A 16,193-nucleotide genomic window follows, 5' to 3' on the forward strand; every position below is an offset into this window, starting at 1 on the left:
CTCCATCAACATCCTTTTAATGAAATCCTGAGAGCAACGATCTGCCCTGGATGTCTGCCCAAATAGAATAAGAAAGAGAGTGAGAGAGATGGAGAGAGAGGTCGGGAGAGGAAGAGTGAGATGGAGAGATGGGGAGGAAAATAGAACAAGAAAAAAAAAGGGGGTGGAGGTTGGTGACAGAGATGTTGGTTTCTCAGACACCCATGGGAATGTCTGGTGCAGAGAAAGACACAGCTCTTTCACCGTAGTTACCATATACACAATGAAGTCATGAAAAACTCGAGCAAAGCATTTGTCAAAGTTGAATTTTGTGTTCCAAAGATCCCAAACAGTCTCGCATTTAGGCTGGGAACTCTTTGAGGCTTTTTGTTTTTAGATATGATGAACAAATGAATTTGGAAAATGTCTCTATATACTGCGTGGGAAGATAACAGAAGCGAATGAAAAAATACCTTACACCCACAGTAGCCCTCCATAATTATTCTACTTCTGAAAAAAATAAACTAAAATTGTGATCAAGATTAAAATGCGTATGCTTCATATCGCCGTGAACATTCTGTCTGAAGCATTCTGATCCCATTTCAAAAATAATTGCAGCAAGGAAGTGAAATGCAGTCAGGTTGAAGTATAGACGGCAGCACAACACAACAAGAAAGGAAAAGATACTGGACTACTTCAGTGATAAGTTTCATTTAAACATTTATGCAGAGAGTGTGCCACTCCAAATGCATCCAAATAATTTAAAGGTAGTAAAGCCAGTGGAAACATTACATAGTGACTTAATGAGTGATTCCAAAGGAGTCCGTATGCTGTGCAGAATGTCTCAAATTCAGAATTAAGAGTTTATATCCATGAACACAAAAGTTTATTGGGTTGAACATTAAACCCTTAAAACCCACCTCTAGGGCAGGGTTAGGGAAAGGGTAAGGATCAGACAAATTTGAGGCAAAGCTTATAACAGAGGAACTGTCAGAACCAAAATGCATGTATCAGGCTTCATTATAAAAGGTAGAATCTTGAAGCTGTGCATCTGGCTAAAACAAAACTACATTGGTTCAAAAAAATGTAAATGTTTTTAGGTCTAACCCCACTCCCATACCCACTGGCGGGCAGATTCAGGAGGTTAAATATATTGTTTTTGTACATTTTTCAATTAAATATATATCAAAAAGGATTAGCAAATTGTAGTATTCTGTTTTATCTACGTATTAGATGTCCCAACTTTTTTGGAATCTATCTGAAATCAAGGACCAGTTGATAAAAATATTACTAAGAATTCAGAGTGGTAAATCTGCAACTGTTATATTGAACAATATGTGCTAACTGTCCTGGCTTCTGTCCGTCCATGTGCCTAGTTCTTACAAAAATAAATAAAGAAGTACATTTTTACAGAGTTATGTAAGCCAAATTTCCATGTTTCACGCATTTCAGCCATGAATACATTCTCTTTAGTGCAGGACTCAGCCATTCCTTTCTTGTCTGCACCAGGTGAGAGTTGTGATCCTGCAGACAGAATTTATTTCCACCAAATCAACTAGACAACGAGTACACCACACATTTTTTTACTGTTATAGCTGTAGCTTTGGGCAAACATTAATGTTTAACAGCTTGTTGGCATTGCTAACTGAATGTGTCTGTCTCCATCTTGATGCCTAAAATACACACTCACAGAAAACACACAGGCCTTGTTAAGCCATTTGGTTTATTTGGATCGATCTGGTGCAGCTCCCTCAGACTGTTTAGGTTGTTAAGGGGACTTATTATGCTCATTTTATACTTGACTTGCGGGAAAAATACGGTGCACCTTTGCAAAGGTAGTTCTCAAGCCATGGGTGGAGATATGTCAGATTGGGGCAGTTCATTCTAAGAATACTGAAAATCATTCTTAAAAATAAATGCAATAATTTGCAATTGCTTTTCGATATATTTTCAACTGAATACAGTACAAAAACAATACACATGGTCGCCTAAAGTTGGAATAATTTTGTTTTCAGACACAATCCTCTTTTAATTGTGGTTTCATTTTCATTTTCATTCGTTTGGAAGAGATTGATTAATACAGTTTTGAGGAGATATACTTTATCTGTCAAGAATGAATCACAGTGTCACAATCATTTCATGGAAAGAGGTAAAAAATATTTTATTCCAACTTTATGAGTGATGTGTATTTCACTCTGTATTTCATGTTCAAACTGCTAAACATCTGATATACAAGTTTTATTTACATTTTGCACAACATACCAGCTTCTTTGGAATCTGGGTTGTAAATTGCATATAATAGAAATAGTAATGTACCATCTCAGCTTCTCTCAGAAAAGCCAGATCCACCTATGTTGAGATAATGTTTTGCTCAGAGCACAATTGGGTTAAGACAATTCAAAAGCAATTCTTTCCATCAAGCATCATTAGCCTGTAACTGAGTTAAACAGTTAAACAGACATTTCAGCTCCCTCAGGGAAACTTCACCAACAGCCCTCAACATCTCTGGCATCTGTTGGTACTATTAGATTTTAAAAAAAATGAAGGCCCATGCTATGATGCTAATAATAGTGACCTTGGCCCCATGATTCCTTCACAGGGTGTAGACAACAGCCAAATTACATTTCTGATGGCCTTATCAAACTGGAGCACAACCTGAACAGAAGTTATTTTTCCTGTAATGATGAAGCTAATATTGTTTCTCATGTTGTTAAAACTGCTGTGAAGGTATTTATGAAGCTTTTAATGAGGCCAATATGGGGAAAAAACATGCCTTGTCAACGCTTTTATTTTGAAGATCTTAAAAATATCCTTATTTGGATGTTACTTCTTTGATTAAGCAGGAATCTAAATATCCCTTTTGTGACACTGCAGTCTGCAGTATATCATTCATATGGAGACACAGGCTCACCAACAGAGAAGGTACCCTTTCACTGATTTAGTTGTACACAACCCACTTCATTGTGAATCTTGCTCAGATGTAAATGCAGTCCAACAGCCACAGATGGCGAATCAATGCCCACCTTATACTGACTCTGGCAAACATGACAGAAGGTATAAATCAAGGTGGAGTGCTTTGGATGGTTGCTCCCTCTTTGATGCAGGGACCAAGTATGGATCATGTTTCTTTCTTTCTTGTTTTCAGAATCTATACCTCCTACATATTCATATTTATTTTCCATTCCTGGATATTTTCTGCTGCTACATTTACTCCAAGACTGAGTAAATTAAACTCTACAGTTTGAATAAAATTAGCCAGGAAACATCTTAATTAGTTTCAAATACAAAACCCAGAGATAAAAACAAACCAGGGTAGGGAAGCATGTTTAGGAATTGGGATGCAGTTATGAATGAGCATGACTGGAGTTCAGTTCCCAGCAGCAGCCACTGCAGCTTGGCAGGACACTTGGGTGGGAAGCCAGATGGGGATCATGCTTGGTCACTGCAGTGGTGACTCATATTTATCGGGGGGTGGGGGGTGGGGGGGGGCGGAGGATATGTGCAGGAGAGCGTGAAACTCTTTACGTGCTCTCCCAACTGGCTGATGAATGTAAGTACCTGGCATGTGTATGTACTAGTGTCAGCCCTAGCCAAGCTAAAAAAGGGATTTGGAAAAGGCAAAGCACTTTGGGAAATGCCAACAATTACAATGCTTCTAGAACACACCACATGTGAGTGAAATTCAGATCAATGTATGAGTATACACAGGTTGTATTTGAACTTCAAAAATAAACCTAGACTTGCAGAAAAATGGAGAGAGAATGACTGACATCATCAAAGAGAATCAGTGGTCTTCCTTTTACCTAAAATAAAGAACTAAAGATAAAAGCTCTTGATCTGAAAATGTTTAAATATAACAAAGAGTGAAGCACATGTCCATTTTTGACAATACTGTAGTGTGAAATTGCCATGTGGTGTGGTGTGAACTAGACAGAAAATGTGAGATCTGTATTTACAATCGGCCGTTTTATCATGCAAGCTCTGTTAGCGGCTCGGTGGAAACAGCTGTTGACATATTCAAATGCTTTTTCACCCAAAATGTCTATCTTCTACACATGAAATGTCAATAAATAAGCAAGATATTTTTTTCTGTTTCATTCACGCATATGTGATCCATGAAGTTGCTTTTGGCCTTAGGCTCTGATGATTAAGAGATTTTGGGTTGTGTCCTTGCTGTGTAGTGCATGGATTACTGGATGGGCCTACTTGGCACAGGCCTAGGGGCGGAAAGTGTTAAAAAGGAAGAGACTCAAAATGACCACAAAAAAACATAAAATGACTACAAAGAGACACAAAAAGACTACAAAGAGCCAAAAACAACTAACAAGAGATGCAAAACTGCTGCAAAGATACAAAGATACCAGACTCACAATGACTATGTCAAGGGGCAAAACAACTGCAAAGTCACAAAAATTTACAAAGAGAAACAAAGCAACTACAAGAAGGCACAAAACAACTACAAAAGCATGCAAAATGATTACATGGAGACACAAATAACCACAAACAAAAAATAACTACAAAAATACCAAAACAATTACAAAGTTATACAAAAAAACTACAAAAACGTATATAAAATGACCACAGGGAGACACAAAATGACCACAAAGAGACACAATACTACAGAGAGATGCATAACAACTATGAAGATACACAAACAACAATGCAAAGAGGCTAAATAACTGGCATGTCAGTGTGTCTTGCTCCTATGTATAAGAGGTGGTGGGGTGTATTTACATATCTGTGCCCATGTGGTTAGTATCTGATAATAATGGTGTGGTGGGATGTATGGAGATGGCCAAAGGTGAGATGAGTTGCGGCCATCAAGATGATGGTTTAATGTAAATGTAAATTTGATGTTTGCATACAAATGTGATATGTCAGGAAAAATCCCTTTATTTGCTTTTAGTTAGGTCTATATAGACATGTTCCCATTTCACTTCTTGTTTACTCAGAGACTCTGTCCCTTTAACTTGCAGTGCATAAATATTTCACTACAAGTTGAATAGACAAGCCAAAAAAAGTGCATGGGCCTCAAGCCAGAGAGAGAAGGGGGGGAGGGGGGGATGCAAATAGAAAACAGACAAATGACAGAAACAACAGCGCGGTCCACATAGTGCGAGCACTGGAGCGGAGCTGAGAGAATGTCACTCAGGTCACAGGGATTTGACGGATGAGCTTTGTTACTGGCTCTGTGTGACCTCTCCTTTCAACCCCTCTCAGCCTCAATGACACAAACAAACAAACTCACCTACACACATACGCACAGAGAGGTATCTAAGGGACATATATGTCACACAAACACACATTTCTAACCACATACATGCCCACTCAGTCACGACATGCAGTACACGTATGACACGCAAGGCAGTGACAGCAGTTCCACATCATCACCGAAGCTACAAGTTATGAAGAAATTCATAACCCATACCTTCTCTCCTATCGCCCTGAGGGCATGGAACCTCAATAGAAAGGGTAACAACACTTGTCCAAGCTGTGATAGACTTGACAGGCTATTCTCACACGGCAGATTTTAGAAACATATCCACACACACAGTCCCTATTGACCGCTTGTTGTCTTATCTTAGCCACAAACTGTGCATTGAACCTGAGTGACCATGCCCCGGATCTCTGACTTTCACTCACCCACGAACGCAAAACACACAATAAAACATATGACGCATCACCGCCACAAACAGTTTGACACATCATTTATCACATCTAAAAAAAAAGTCATTCTGAAGAGCTTTTGTGTGGCGGGAAAAGCCTTGAAATGGGAAAGAAGTAGACAGCTGAGGAAACAGGAAAGATAGATAAATGGATGCATGGATGGATGTCTCCTGATGGATGGATTGGTGAATAAAGAGAGTAATGTGAAAGTCTTCTTGGTTGGGGGAGTGTTCAAAAATCAGTCCTCTTCTCTGTCAGGTAAGAAGAGTCACTCACAGCTCACCCAGACATGTGATCATGCTCCTATGGGCTACTTTTGAAACCAAGCAACCATGTATATGTAATCAGGCAGTGGTGCAAATGCAAATACAAGAAAGCCACGGCTCACAGTCTTTAAAGTCTTTAAATTAATTAGCACACATCACCTTAGCAAGACCAGTGCAGACCAGGCATTGTCCTGTGAGCCTAATTAATCAGGACTTTGGTTAGCAGCCAACAGAGAGGGAGGACAGGCCCCTTCTGTCTGAAACCTCCACAACATTGCTCCAGAGTGAACCCACATCCAGGGTTAACACAATTACCAGCATGTTCCCCTAACCATACATCCAGCATCACACCACAGGCAGTGTAATTGGTGTGCCTCGAATTGCGGGGAAAATTTAGAAAAGCAGTAGAGGGAAAGAGGTGATTAATTTGCTGGAGGAGGAGGTCGATGGCAATGTAAATCACTGCATGCCAGCGCAATTTAATTTCCCGGATTCCCTCGGCCTTGTCTGCCACGCCAGCCTTGCTTACTGATTGGTTAGCGTCAGGTCATAGCTGAAGAAGTCAAGGAGTGAAGGGCACCATGCATAGCTTAATTACAGTATAGGACCCTGTGTGAGACCTGTGGACCCCCATTCCCACTCATGCATGTTTGCATGTTCCCTTGAATACAGGGGATAGGGAATTAGCAGGAAAGGTGACATGAAAGTCTGTTGCAACAACAGCTTTATACTGTCCTCATATGTCAGTTGATGAAATTTAGTTCTATTTAAAGTTTTACCAGGCATATTGACGGACTCTCAATATGTGATATGAATAAAACTGCACTCTTGATTTGGAAGGAAGAAAATTAGTTATGGAACCGAAGATTTCATCTGGATGCTTATGATAATAAGGCAGCACTCAGTATGAAAGTGAAGCACAGCCAAAGCTTTGATGTGCTCATTTTAAAATCTCTATCAGTAAAAAAACACCATAAAAAAAACCTTACTGTGTTACCATCAAAACAGCTCCCCAGGTTCACACTTCAAACCTCACCTGCTCTATTGACTCTCCAGATAATGCCCTCAAGGAGACTTTGTTTGCATTAAACAACATCAAAATGCCGACTGCAATCTATAATCCAATCCCCACCTTTTACACCCTGTTTTATTAGCAAGCTCAGCGGCGCCAACAACAGAGATGCTGCTCCTCTTTGTTGCTAAATAAGACTCATTCAGCAAGGTTTACCCGGAGGGGTCAAGCATACAAAGCAAGCTATTCCTGGGGAGCAATTAGCTTTCAGCCACGCCAGTGTGAGGTCATGTCTCCTCTGGACCTTCCTATTCACACCTGGACAACCACCTCCTGCCAAACGTTTACGCTGTATGTTGGGTATGTGAATTTTTGCAGAAAGTCTAACAGAGAGCAGTTTCTGTATGAGCTCAGTCACAAAGGATGAAATAAAGAAGCAATAAAGTACATTGTGCACTTTTCTACCTATATTTAGATGAAGACAAATTATTTTGAGAACTCTCTTTTCATACCTGGTAGACTCACAGGCTATTTGACTGTATGCGTTTGATCTCAAGTTTTGCTTGTGTTGAAATAACTCTGAAAGTAAAACTAAAATAGTCTCTTTTTATAGCATAATATAATCATATTTATTCCTAATATATACAGTGCTACCACACTGCTGTAAATTCACAGTATATATAATGAATCATTTTCAGAGGGAGCCTCTGGGGTGGTATTATGAAACAAGTGAGAATCTCTACTCCCAGGTAAGACTGGCAGAATGTTGTGTAGGGCCACTGGAGACTGTTGACCCCAAAAAAGAGGAGGACAGGTGAAACACAGGACATGGTTCAGTGACTTGCAGGAAAAATTGGTATGACAACATAATGTATGGCTACAAAATGCAGGCAACAACACACATGATACATTGGCAGTAAAACAAGCTAATTAGCACCGAAGTCTCAAAGCAGAGTCATTGACGTGATACTAGACACATGCGTATCAAAATCGTACATGCCTACTCACCCACACAAACACATGCATGTACTCAGCATCACTTATATGATCACTCACACACGCACTCACACTCAAAAAAGCACAAACTCAGGCATGCAGGGAGTCCTAATGACCTGTGCCGTGTGTTTGTGAGGGCGTAAGAGTGTGTTTTGAATTAGGAAGAGGAGAGGCAGAAGATGAACTAACGATGGCTGCTAATAATTACAGATCTGTAGTGTGGAGGAGTTAATGAGGAGCCAAAGCCTCCCATGATGCCCCAGTAATAATGAATGAGGAGTGAGAGTGAGGAGGGAGGGAAGGAGAGGGGGTGGTAGCTGTCAGTTTGAGAGGCCGCAATGCCCTTTGGTTTCTCTGCACTCTGGGCATGTCAACGAGAGAGGAGCCTTCCCAGAGGAGGCTTGTCTCCACACTAATGAAGATGTGACAGACCCCCGGTCCGTGACTTGCAGAGTATAGGGAAGAGGAGGAAGGAGGATGAGGAAGAGAGAGACAGCTAATAGAATGAAAGGCACTGAAAAGGTGAAAGGTTGCCAAGACCTTCAAAAAGAATGAGACACTGTCACTAGAGGCAACGCTGATTGGACTGATCGGTGATAGGTTTTTGTCAATAAAACTTAGATTATTAAAACAGATAATGTTACCCATAGCCTTTGAAATAAAAGTTGAACATTGCTACTCACCAGAGAGCTGGTGTAGCTGGGATCAGAGGTGTCGTCCTGTAGGTAGCGTGAAAGGCCAAAGTCGGACACTTTACACACCAGGTTGCTGTTGACAAGAATGTTTCGTGCTGCCAGGTCACGGTGGACGTAGTTCATTTCTGAGAGGTATTTCATCCCAGCTGAGATGCCACGCATCATCCCCACCAACTGGATCACCGTGAACTGACCATCATTTTGCTAAAAGACAGAGAGATAAAAAAAAAAACTGGTTATTTAGATATTATAGTTGGCACTATTAATGAGAATAGCTGGAGGATAGAGAGATGTCAACAAATGCTAAAATTACTGCTTTTTAGTGACAAGGAAGTAATTATGTTGGTTTTTCCCTCAATCAGAGATATTATAATGGCTGAACATTTTTGGCTTGAATGTTATCTAAAAAAAATACTGTTTGAATCGTATTTTCTATTAGCAAATATCCGCTAAATTAATTACGTTTGTGCTACTTTCTGATGTATCATACAGACAACGTATAGTCTTGATGTCTTTGGAAAGGCTGCCCAGTGGGAAAGTAAATTATATTATAATTATAAAGGCCTTGTAGTAAATCCATATTATCCAAGCGGCACCCTCCAGGGCTGAGAAATGAAGCCAATGTGCAGTTACTTTTATGGCCACTTATGGCTGGTTTCAAAAGTGAGGAAATCCCCATAGTCCCCTATGTCAAAATGCTGATCAGAAATAAACATGTTTACAAGCTGGAACAAAGAATGGGCTTGATATCTAGAGCTATTTTTTTTTTTTATATTACTAACCTGATGAAATTATTTCAAGGCTTAAAGTTATGCATTGTTAAGGACATGGCTGATTTGAGTGACAGATGGCTGCCCTCACAGGTGGCCTACTGCTGCTTTCAGCCCACCTCAGCTCACCAAGGCTCCACCTGCTAGCCTATTTTATTTTATTTTATTTTTTTTGATAAGTCCGGACAAAAATTACATCCATGTTATATACAGACTATGTTTTAAAGGGTACAAGCACATACAGTGGCCATGTGACAACAAGTGTGTCACACCTGGCATCTACATAATATTAGAGGTCGAAGCAACCTTTGTCTGTTTCAAAGAAAGTAATTATGTTTTTTTCTGCCCCTCGTTACTTATTCATGTGTTGTTTACTCTTTGCTATTACAGAATCGACATCCTGAGCCCTTTCAAATCCTCTTTAATATCCAGAGGAAAAGTAGACATGCATTAGATAAGCAAAATGGATTCCTGCAGCCAATCTTGCTCGTTGTAGGTGTTAAGCATTGTTCCATTAGAGCATGCAGGCATCCATCTCTTCAACATCCACGCATGGCGCCCCTACCACTGTGTGAATGCTCTGAAGAGCAGGCTTTGAACCCCCCGAAACACAGTAACAAATAAGAGGGTAAGGGAGATCGATGGAAACACAAGTCGGATGTGGCGGTTAGCAAAGCCAACTTCAAAGAGCCCCTTTAAACCCACCCTAGATCAAAGTGGAATAGAACACCAATCCATGAGATTGAAGGAGGAAAAAAGCGAGTTGAATATTGATTAAGCTGTGTGTCCGCTCAATCCTGACTATAAAAGAAAGAGTGAAGAGTCCATTAAAAGCCCCAGGCATTAATAGAGAAATTAAAGTCTGATGGAGCTAGTTAGTGGAAATTTTCAAATTAAGAATGATTGAAATCGTGTTCATTGTCATGAAACATATTCTCTGTTGGCACAAGATACATTTAGAAGACTTATTCTAATTTGTATTAGGAGGGATTCTTAGCATGGACTCCTTTTCTGGGACTGTTTAACAATGAATTTTCATTTAGCTTCCAAGTTCCGTAAGGCAAGCTTTCTATTCAGCTCTTGAATGGGACTTTTAATTACCCCATATAACTGTTTTCTACTTTATGTGACAAAGTACATGTATGTGTCGATAAAAATTACTCACCCGGAGGAACGAGTCAAGGGCCCCATTCTCCATAAACTCTGTGACGATCATAACAGGGCGGCTCTTGGTGACAACACCCTCCAGACGGATGATGTTTGGGTGGTCAAACTGGCCCATGATTGATGCCTCAGAGAGGAAGTCCCGCCTCTGCTTCTCCACATAGCCAGCCTTCAGGGTCTTGATGGCGACATAGATTTCCCTCTTACCAGGAAGCTTCAACCGGCCCTTGTACACCTCTCCAAATTCACCTAGAGGAGGAATAAAGAGAGTGGCTGCTCTGTCAACACCAACTGATCTACTCTTGTCTGATCAAAAAGTGATCACACAAACAATAAGTAGAGTTGATGAGATCTAAATCTATTCATCTATCAAGGTTATTTACATCTCATGTCCCTTGGCGGAAATGATGGATCTTCATTTAGTCTATATCTAGCATGCTGAGTGTTGTCCAATACTCCTCCACTGTTGCTCCTTCGTGATATTCTTAACAGCGTGGCTCCTCTGACTCACACATTCATTTATCCTAAAAGCCATCCAAGTGTCCTCGTATTCCCCAATCAAAGAATAACAGACAAGCACTATCTGGTAAATATCTGGAACCTGTTTGATTAATTATCACCACCTTGGTGTCCTGCAGAGACACCACACAGTGAAATCAACAAAAACGGAAATATTTAATTAGTTAGTCCCCTTGCATCCTTACCCCTATCCTATCCCTGTCACTTCCTCACACCTAGCTTGCTGAGTAGGCCAGCAGCTATTCCAGGCCCAGTCTCATTACCAGGGGTATTTTAGCCTCAGTATGAATGAACACATATGGTATCAGCATGCTCTTCCTGCTGTAAAAAAAAAAAGGTGTGTCCTGTCTCAAGAAACGTACTAAGCTGAAGGTATTAAAGCCTCCAGATGCTCGGGAATTACGTCAATGCAATCAGCTCTGAACACTGTTAGGAGTAACTAGTTTATCGGTTGAGAAGAAATATGTAATCAGATTACAGTTATTAATTAAAAAATATTGGTTTGGCTTGCATCTTTTTGCTGTGCATACACGATCGCCCATAAAGTTGGAATAAAATATTTTTTTTGACCTCTTTCCATTAAATGATTGTGACAATGTGATTTATTCTTGACAGATGAAGAATATCTTCTCAAAATTGAATCAATCATCTCTTCCAAACATATCGCATTAAAAATAAAACCACAATTAACAGAGGATTGTGTCTGGAAACAAAACACTTCCAACCTTATGGGCAACCGTGTAAAAATCTCAGCCTTTTATCATATCTCTGGAGAACCAGTCAGCAAAGTCTTTGGGACAAATTGAGCGTGTTGGGATGGTATACAAGGAGCTGTCTCTACATCAAAGATGGCTCCTTTCATTGGGCAGTATAAGCGTATATTGCCGTTGTTTTTGATTGGTTCTCTTATCTGAATTTGCACCGCCAATCATTACACATTTCCCTAAGGAGCCTGAGTCAGCCATACCTGGGACAAGACAACCACGGCACAAATGTCAGTGGTCAAGACGATCTGGCCTAAAACATTACAGATTATCATCATAAAGTATTCATTGTCATAAGCTATATTGCTTTGATTAAGTAATTAAAATAGTTGCATTATTTATTAAATTTTGTTAGCCTCATAGCACCATTGCACAAGTCATATCTAGTCTGATGGCACAGTCAATAATGCATGGTGAATCAGGAGAGAGTAGAGCTAGAGAGATATTTCAACTTGGTCAAAATATAACTTGACAATTATGCTATGAGGCTTTTTTAAAAGGTTAACTAGTATCTGGAACCTTCTATATATCAAGAGTAATTGGCCCATAATTAGCACTTCATCAATTTTATGATACAGCTTATCAATACATAAAAAGGCAAGGAAACAAGGAGGGAAAGCAAAATGCCTCTACCTATTTTACATGTGAGGTAAATGAAAAGGGCAAGGTAGAACATGTTAGAGAGCAACACTCCAAAAACAGAGAAGCGCAGGGAATAGGCCGCGAGGCTTGAGTTATTTCTAATGCCATTAGGTCCCAGGGTAGCTGGCCTATATGCTGCTATTGCTCTTGACATAGGCCCTTGACATGTTCCAGTCTGATGTGTCTGCCAAAAGGGCTGGGCTCTATCACCTTGAACAGATGCAGACTGAACTTGTTTGCACTCAGACATACACATGTAACAAACAGAGATACATGGAAAATATAGCCTTTTACATTCACATGGCATTCAAGTCACACACACACACACACAGAGATTGTCCCGTAGCACTCATTCTCCATACCTGCTCCGATGACCTCCTCGATCTTCACAGTGGAGACGTCAATCTCCTTGGCGAATTCTCGCACGGCTTCGTTGGGGTCCTCGTAGGTAAAGGGATCGATGTAGATCTTCATCCCCGGGGAGCCTGAGAAGTGGGTCGGGCAGCCCAGTGGGGAGGGGCAGTTAGACATGTCGGCTCGCAAAGAGAGTTCTAGAACAATCAAAGTGCTCAGTGAGCTTTCCAGAGAAGACACTGTTTTGTTTTTTTTCCTTTGGCTAATTTAACGATTGATAAATGCAATTGCCCTTGAAATCTTAGCCTATCACAGTGTGACACAACATTACTTAGAATCACTACAAGCTCTTTACAGTTGGAAATGATAACGCCATTTGTTCTATTGTCCTCCTCTGAGACAGGCAAGAGCACTACATTATGCAAATGAATATTAGCACTTATTGCACACAGTACATGGTATATGTAGATTATTACAAGAGTAGCCTCAGTCATGAGTAGAGCAGGCAACAAAATGGTGGTTTGATGATTCAGGATTTTGGAAGAGGGGAAAAAAACAGAGCAAGAAAGATGAAGGGATAGAGGGGAGTGAGGGTGTATAGAAAGAGTAAATGTAGACGGATTTTTTTCCCCCTTTTATCCCTTACCCTAGCAGTCTCTGCTCTTTGATAGTGGTAGAACCAATTTCCCCACAGCCTTTCCCTATAGGAGCTCATAAAGAGATAAAACCACCGCGCTATCAACTAGCTCTTTATGCTATTCTGCAATAGGTGACTCAGTTCACAGACTGGAGAAACGGAGGAGAAAATTTCTGGCCGGGTGGGAGAGGAGTGCCGAAAAACACTTGTAAACAAATTCAATACACGCTGCCACAAGACGGACATTATGGCGAGCAAGCAGACGTCAAATCATAATTTCTACAGTGACACCCAAGGGCAGCCCTCTTTCTCAGAGCTGTTTAGTCAGAACCTTGGCAGCCATGATTGGAATAAACCCATCTCCATCAAGTCAATTTGTGCCTGCTTATTTGCATAAGCCACATGCAGAGAAGGAGGGGTCTCACGAGACCGGAGGAGGATAAGGTCTGGTCTTGGAGGGATCAAGGTGCCTCACCTCGCTCTCAACTAGAAGCTGATTCTAGTTACGCCACTAATTGCCTTGAACCCTGTTTGTGTGAATGTAATTGCTCATTAGAGATTCCATACAGATTGGATTCAAGTTAATCCATCAGAGGGTTTACAGCTTTGCATTCCATAAAGTCGTATTTACAAGTGTCGCAAGCTGCTCACACAGCAGCACCACCGGGTGGGACTCCAAATCTTAGCAGGGCGTGTACAACCAAAAACATATGAGAACACGTGCACTTAAAATCTCACATGCACTCACGTATACCTACACCCATTACTTTCTAATTCACATTCCAGAGCCTACGTTCATATATAATTTAAAATGCAAACAGTTTATCTCCCTGCCTCCCTCTGGTACAGCCCTGGTTAACTGGACTCATCTTTTTATGGCCATCAGATAAAAAATAGATTCCTACTTTAATATTTCATAGCTCCTGCATTTGAGTGTATGAAGCAAATGTATCCAAACGTCAGTGCTATTTTTACCCAACATATAAAACAACAAGTCTGTTGGGAGAGGAGGCATGGATGCTGCAATGACTCATGCATATAACACATAAGGCACCAGCTCTTCATACCTTTTTCAATTAAAATGGCTGCATAAAACAAATGGACAAACTGATACATTTAATGAATTTGGATTATAAATCTAAACAAAGTCCCTAGGCCACAACACAATTGCTCAAACGCTTGACCTGAATTATAAATTACAGTTTACTGCACTGCACTTAACCATGTTATTTTCACCAATGTACTGCATTTAGCCTGTTATTAGCCTTCCCTGCTCGTTTACTCGATGGCCCTAATGTATCCACAAATCAAGCGTAAGGCAGTAATGCTTACATTAATCTATTACTGGCTATGGGTACAATCAAATTACTGGCCCTACTACACAGAATTCACTTATTGCCTGAAGACAAACAGCAATGTCAGTAAGTGAAACAGCAGCTTCATAAATGCTCATCTTTTTTATTTTAAATGAATTCCTTCATATGTTAGCCTATCACCAAAGACACATAAATTCATCTTAATCCTTTTGCCTGACAATATTTGTAATTTCACATCTCCGGTATATAGCAATTATATGTTTTATGTAATTATCCACTTGGAAAAATTAACATACACAATTGCAGGACTCAGTACGCATATAGCAAGTATACAATCCCATTTCTTATTGGCCCAAGATGCACACTAATCTATTCTGTGCCTCTGTGTTTATAATGAGTTGAGTTTATTTCCTAAACACAAACTAATTATCCTTCGTTTGATGTCAGAAAATCATTTGTCAGACACACACTGCAGCTTATTAGTATGGAAATCATAGAGGGAATCTAAAAATTGTATGTGCTTAACGGTCACATTTGTGTAGATGTTCGTTTGGGTTCATCAGGCATGTGTTGCCTTCTGCATGTTTTTACTTGGTGAAAGATACAATTCTGATCAGCAAAAAAAGGGGTTTATAATAGTTACAGTGATGAAGGGCAATGACAAATGTTCCACCCAACCCAGTCCACAGAATACAAACCAGAGTCCTAAAAGGTTTGTGATGTGGCATAAAATGTAAATAAAAACAGATTTAACATTAAATATGTGGTCAGTGTTACAGGATCATCAAATTATCACAATCCGCTTCTAGAAATCTATCAACATTTATAACCGTGGTTGTAGTGTAATGTGTGTTGGCATCAAGGTTATTACACGAAAACTAACAAAATAACGAAAACTAGAATTGAAAAAACATTTTCGTTAACAGAAATAAAAATAAAAAAAGAGTTTTAAAAACAAAACAATAACTAACTGAAACTGTATTGTGTGGTTACAAAGCTAACTAAAACTTACTAAAACTATAGTGAAAATGTCTTTCGTTTTTGTCTTTGTCAACTTTTTTCATACATAATCCAGTGTTTCTATTTGAAAGAGGATTCTGTTAGTGAGCATGCAGGAACACATTGGTAAAAATGTTTATTGAGACTGGGAAGTATACATTCAAAACACCTGGAACTGTAAGAGTCAATAACCTTTTTGGGACTAAGATGGAAAAGCCAAAGGAAGTAAAAGCAAAATTTATTATGACCTCTTTGAATCTCGCACCCAACACAAAATACAGCCCAATACAAAAAAATCTAAAATTAACACTAAACTAAGCATTTTCAAAAACTAAAAACTAAACTAAAACAAGCAAACTCACTCTAAAAACTAAAACAAATTTGAATTTGAAAACAAAAATTCACAACAAAAT

General features: G+C 39.8%; 1 protein-coding gene across 3 annotated transcripts in view; it reads right to left on the reverse strand.

Moving 5' to 3' along the window:
• The window catches only part of LOC131981115 (ephrin type-B receptor 1-B), a 170,674-nt gene that overhangs the window by 9,319 nt on the left and 145,162 nt on the right, over positions 1 to 16,193 (reverse strand). For 2 of the 3 annotated variants that reach the window (XM_059345421.1, XM_059345423.1), the window contains exons 10-12: positions 12,837 to 13,025; positions 10,551 to 10,798; positions 8,604 to 8,819 (exon numbers count right to left, since the gene is read on the reverse strand). In XM_059345421.1, coding sequence (XP_059201404.1) covers positions 8,604 to 8,819; positions 10,551 to 10,798; positions 12,837 to 13,025 — 653 coding nt within the window. The remainder of the gene's footprint in view (positions 1 to 8,603; positions 8,820 to 10,550; positions 10,799 to 12,836; positions 13,026 to 16,193) is intronic. The other variant, XM_059345422.1, reaches the window with a different exon arrangement.

The sequence above is a fragment of the Centropristis striata genome, chromosome 11 (assembly GCF_030273125.1).
Source record: "Centropristis striata isolate RG_2023a ecotype Rhode Island chromosome 11, C.striata_1.0, whole genome shotgun sequence".
NCBI classification, from domain to species: domain Eukaryota; kingdom Metazoa; phylum Chordata; class Actinopteri; order Perciformes; family Serranidae; genus Centropristis; species Centropristis striata.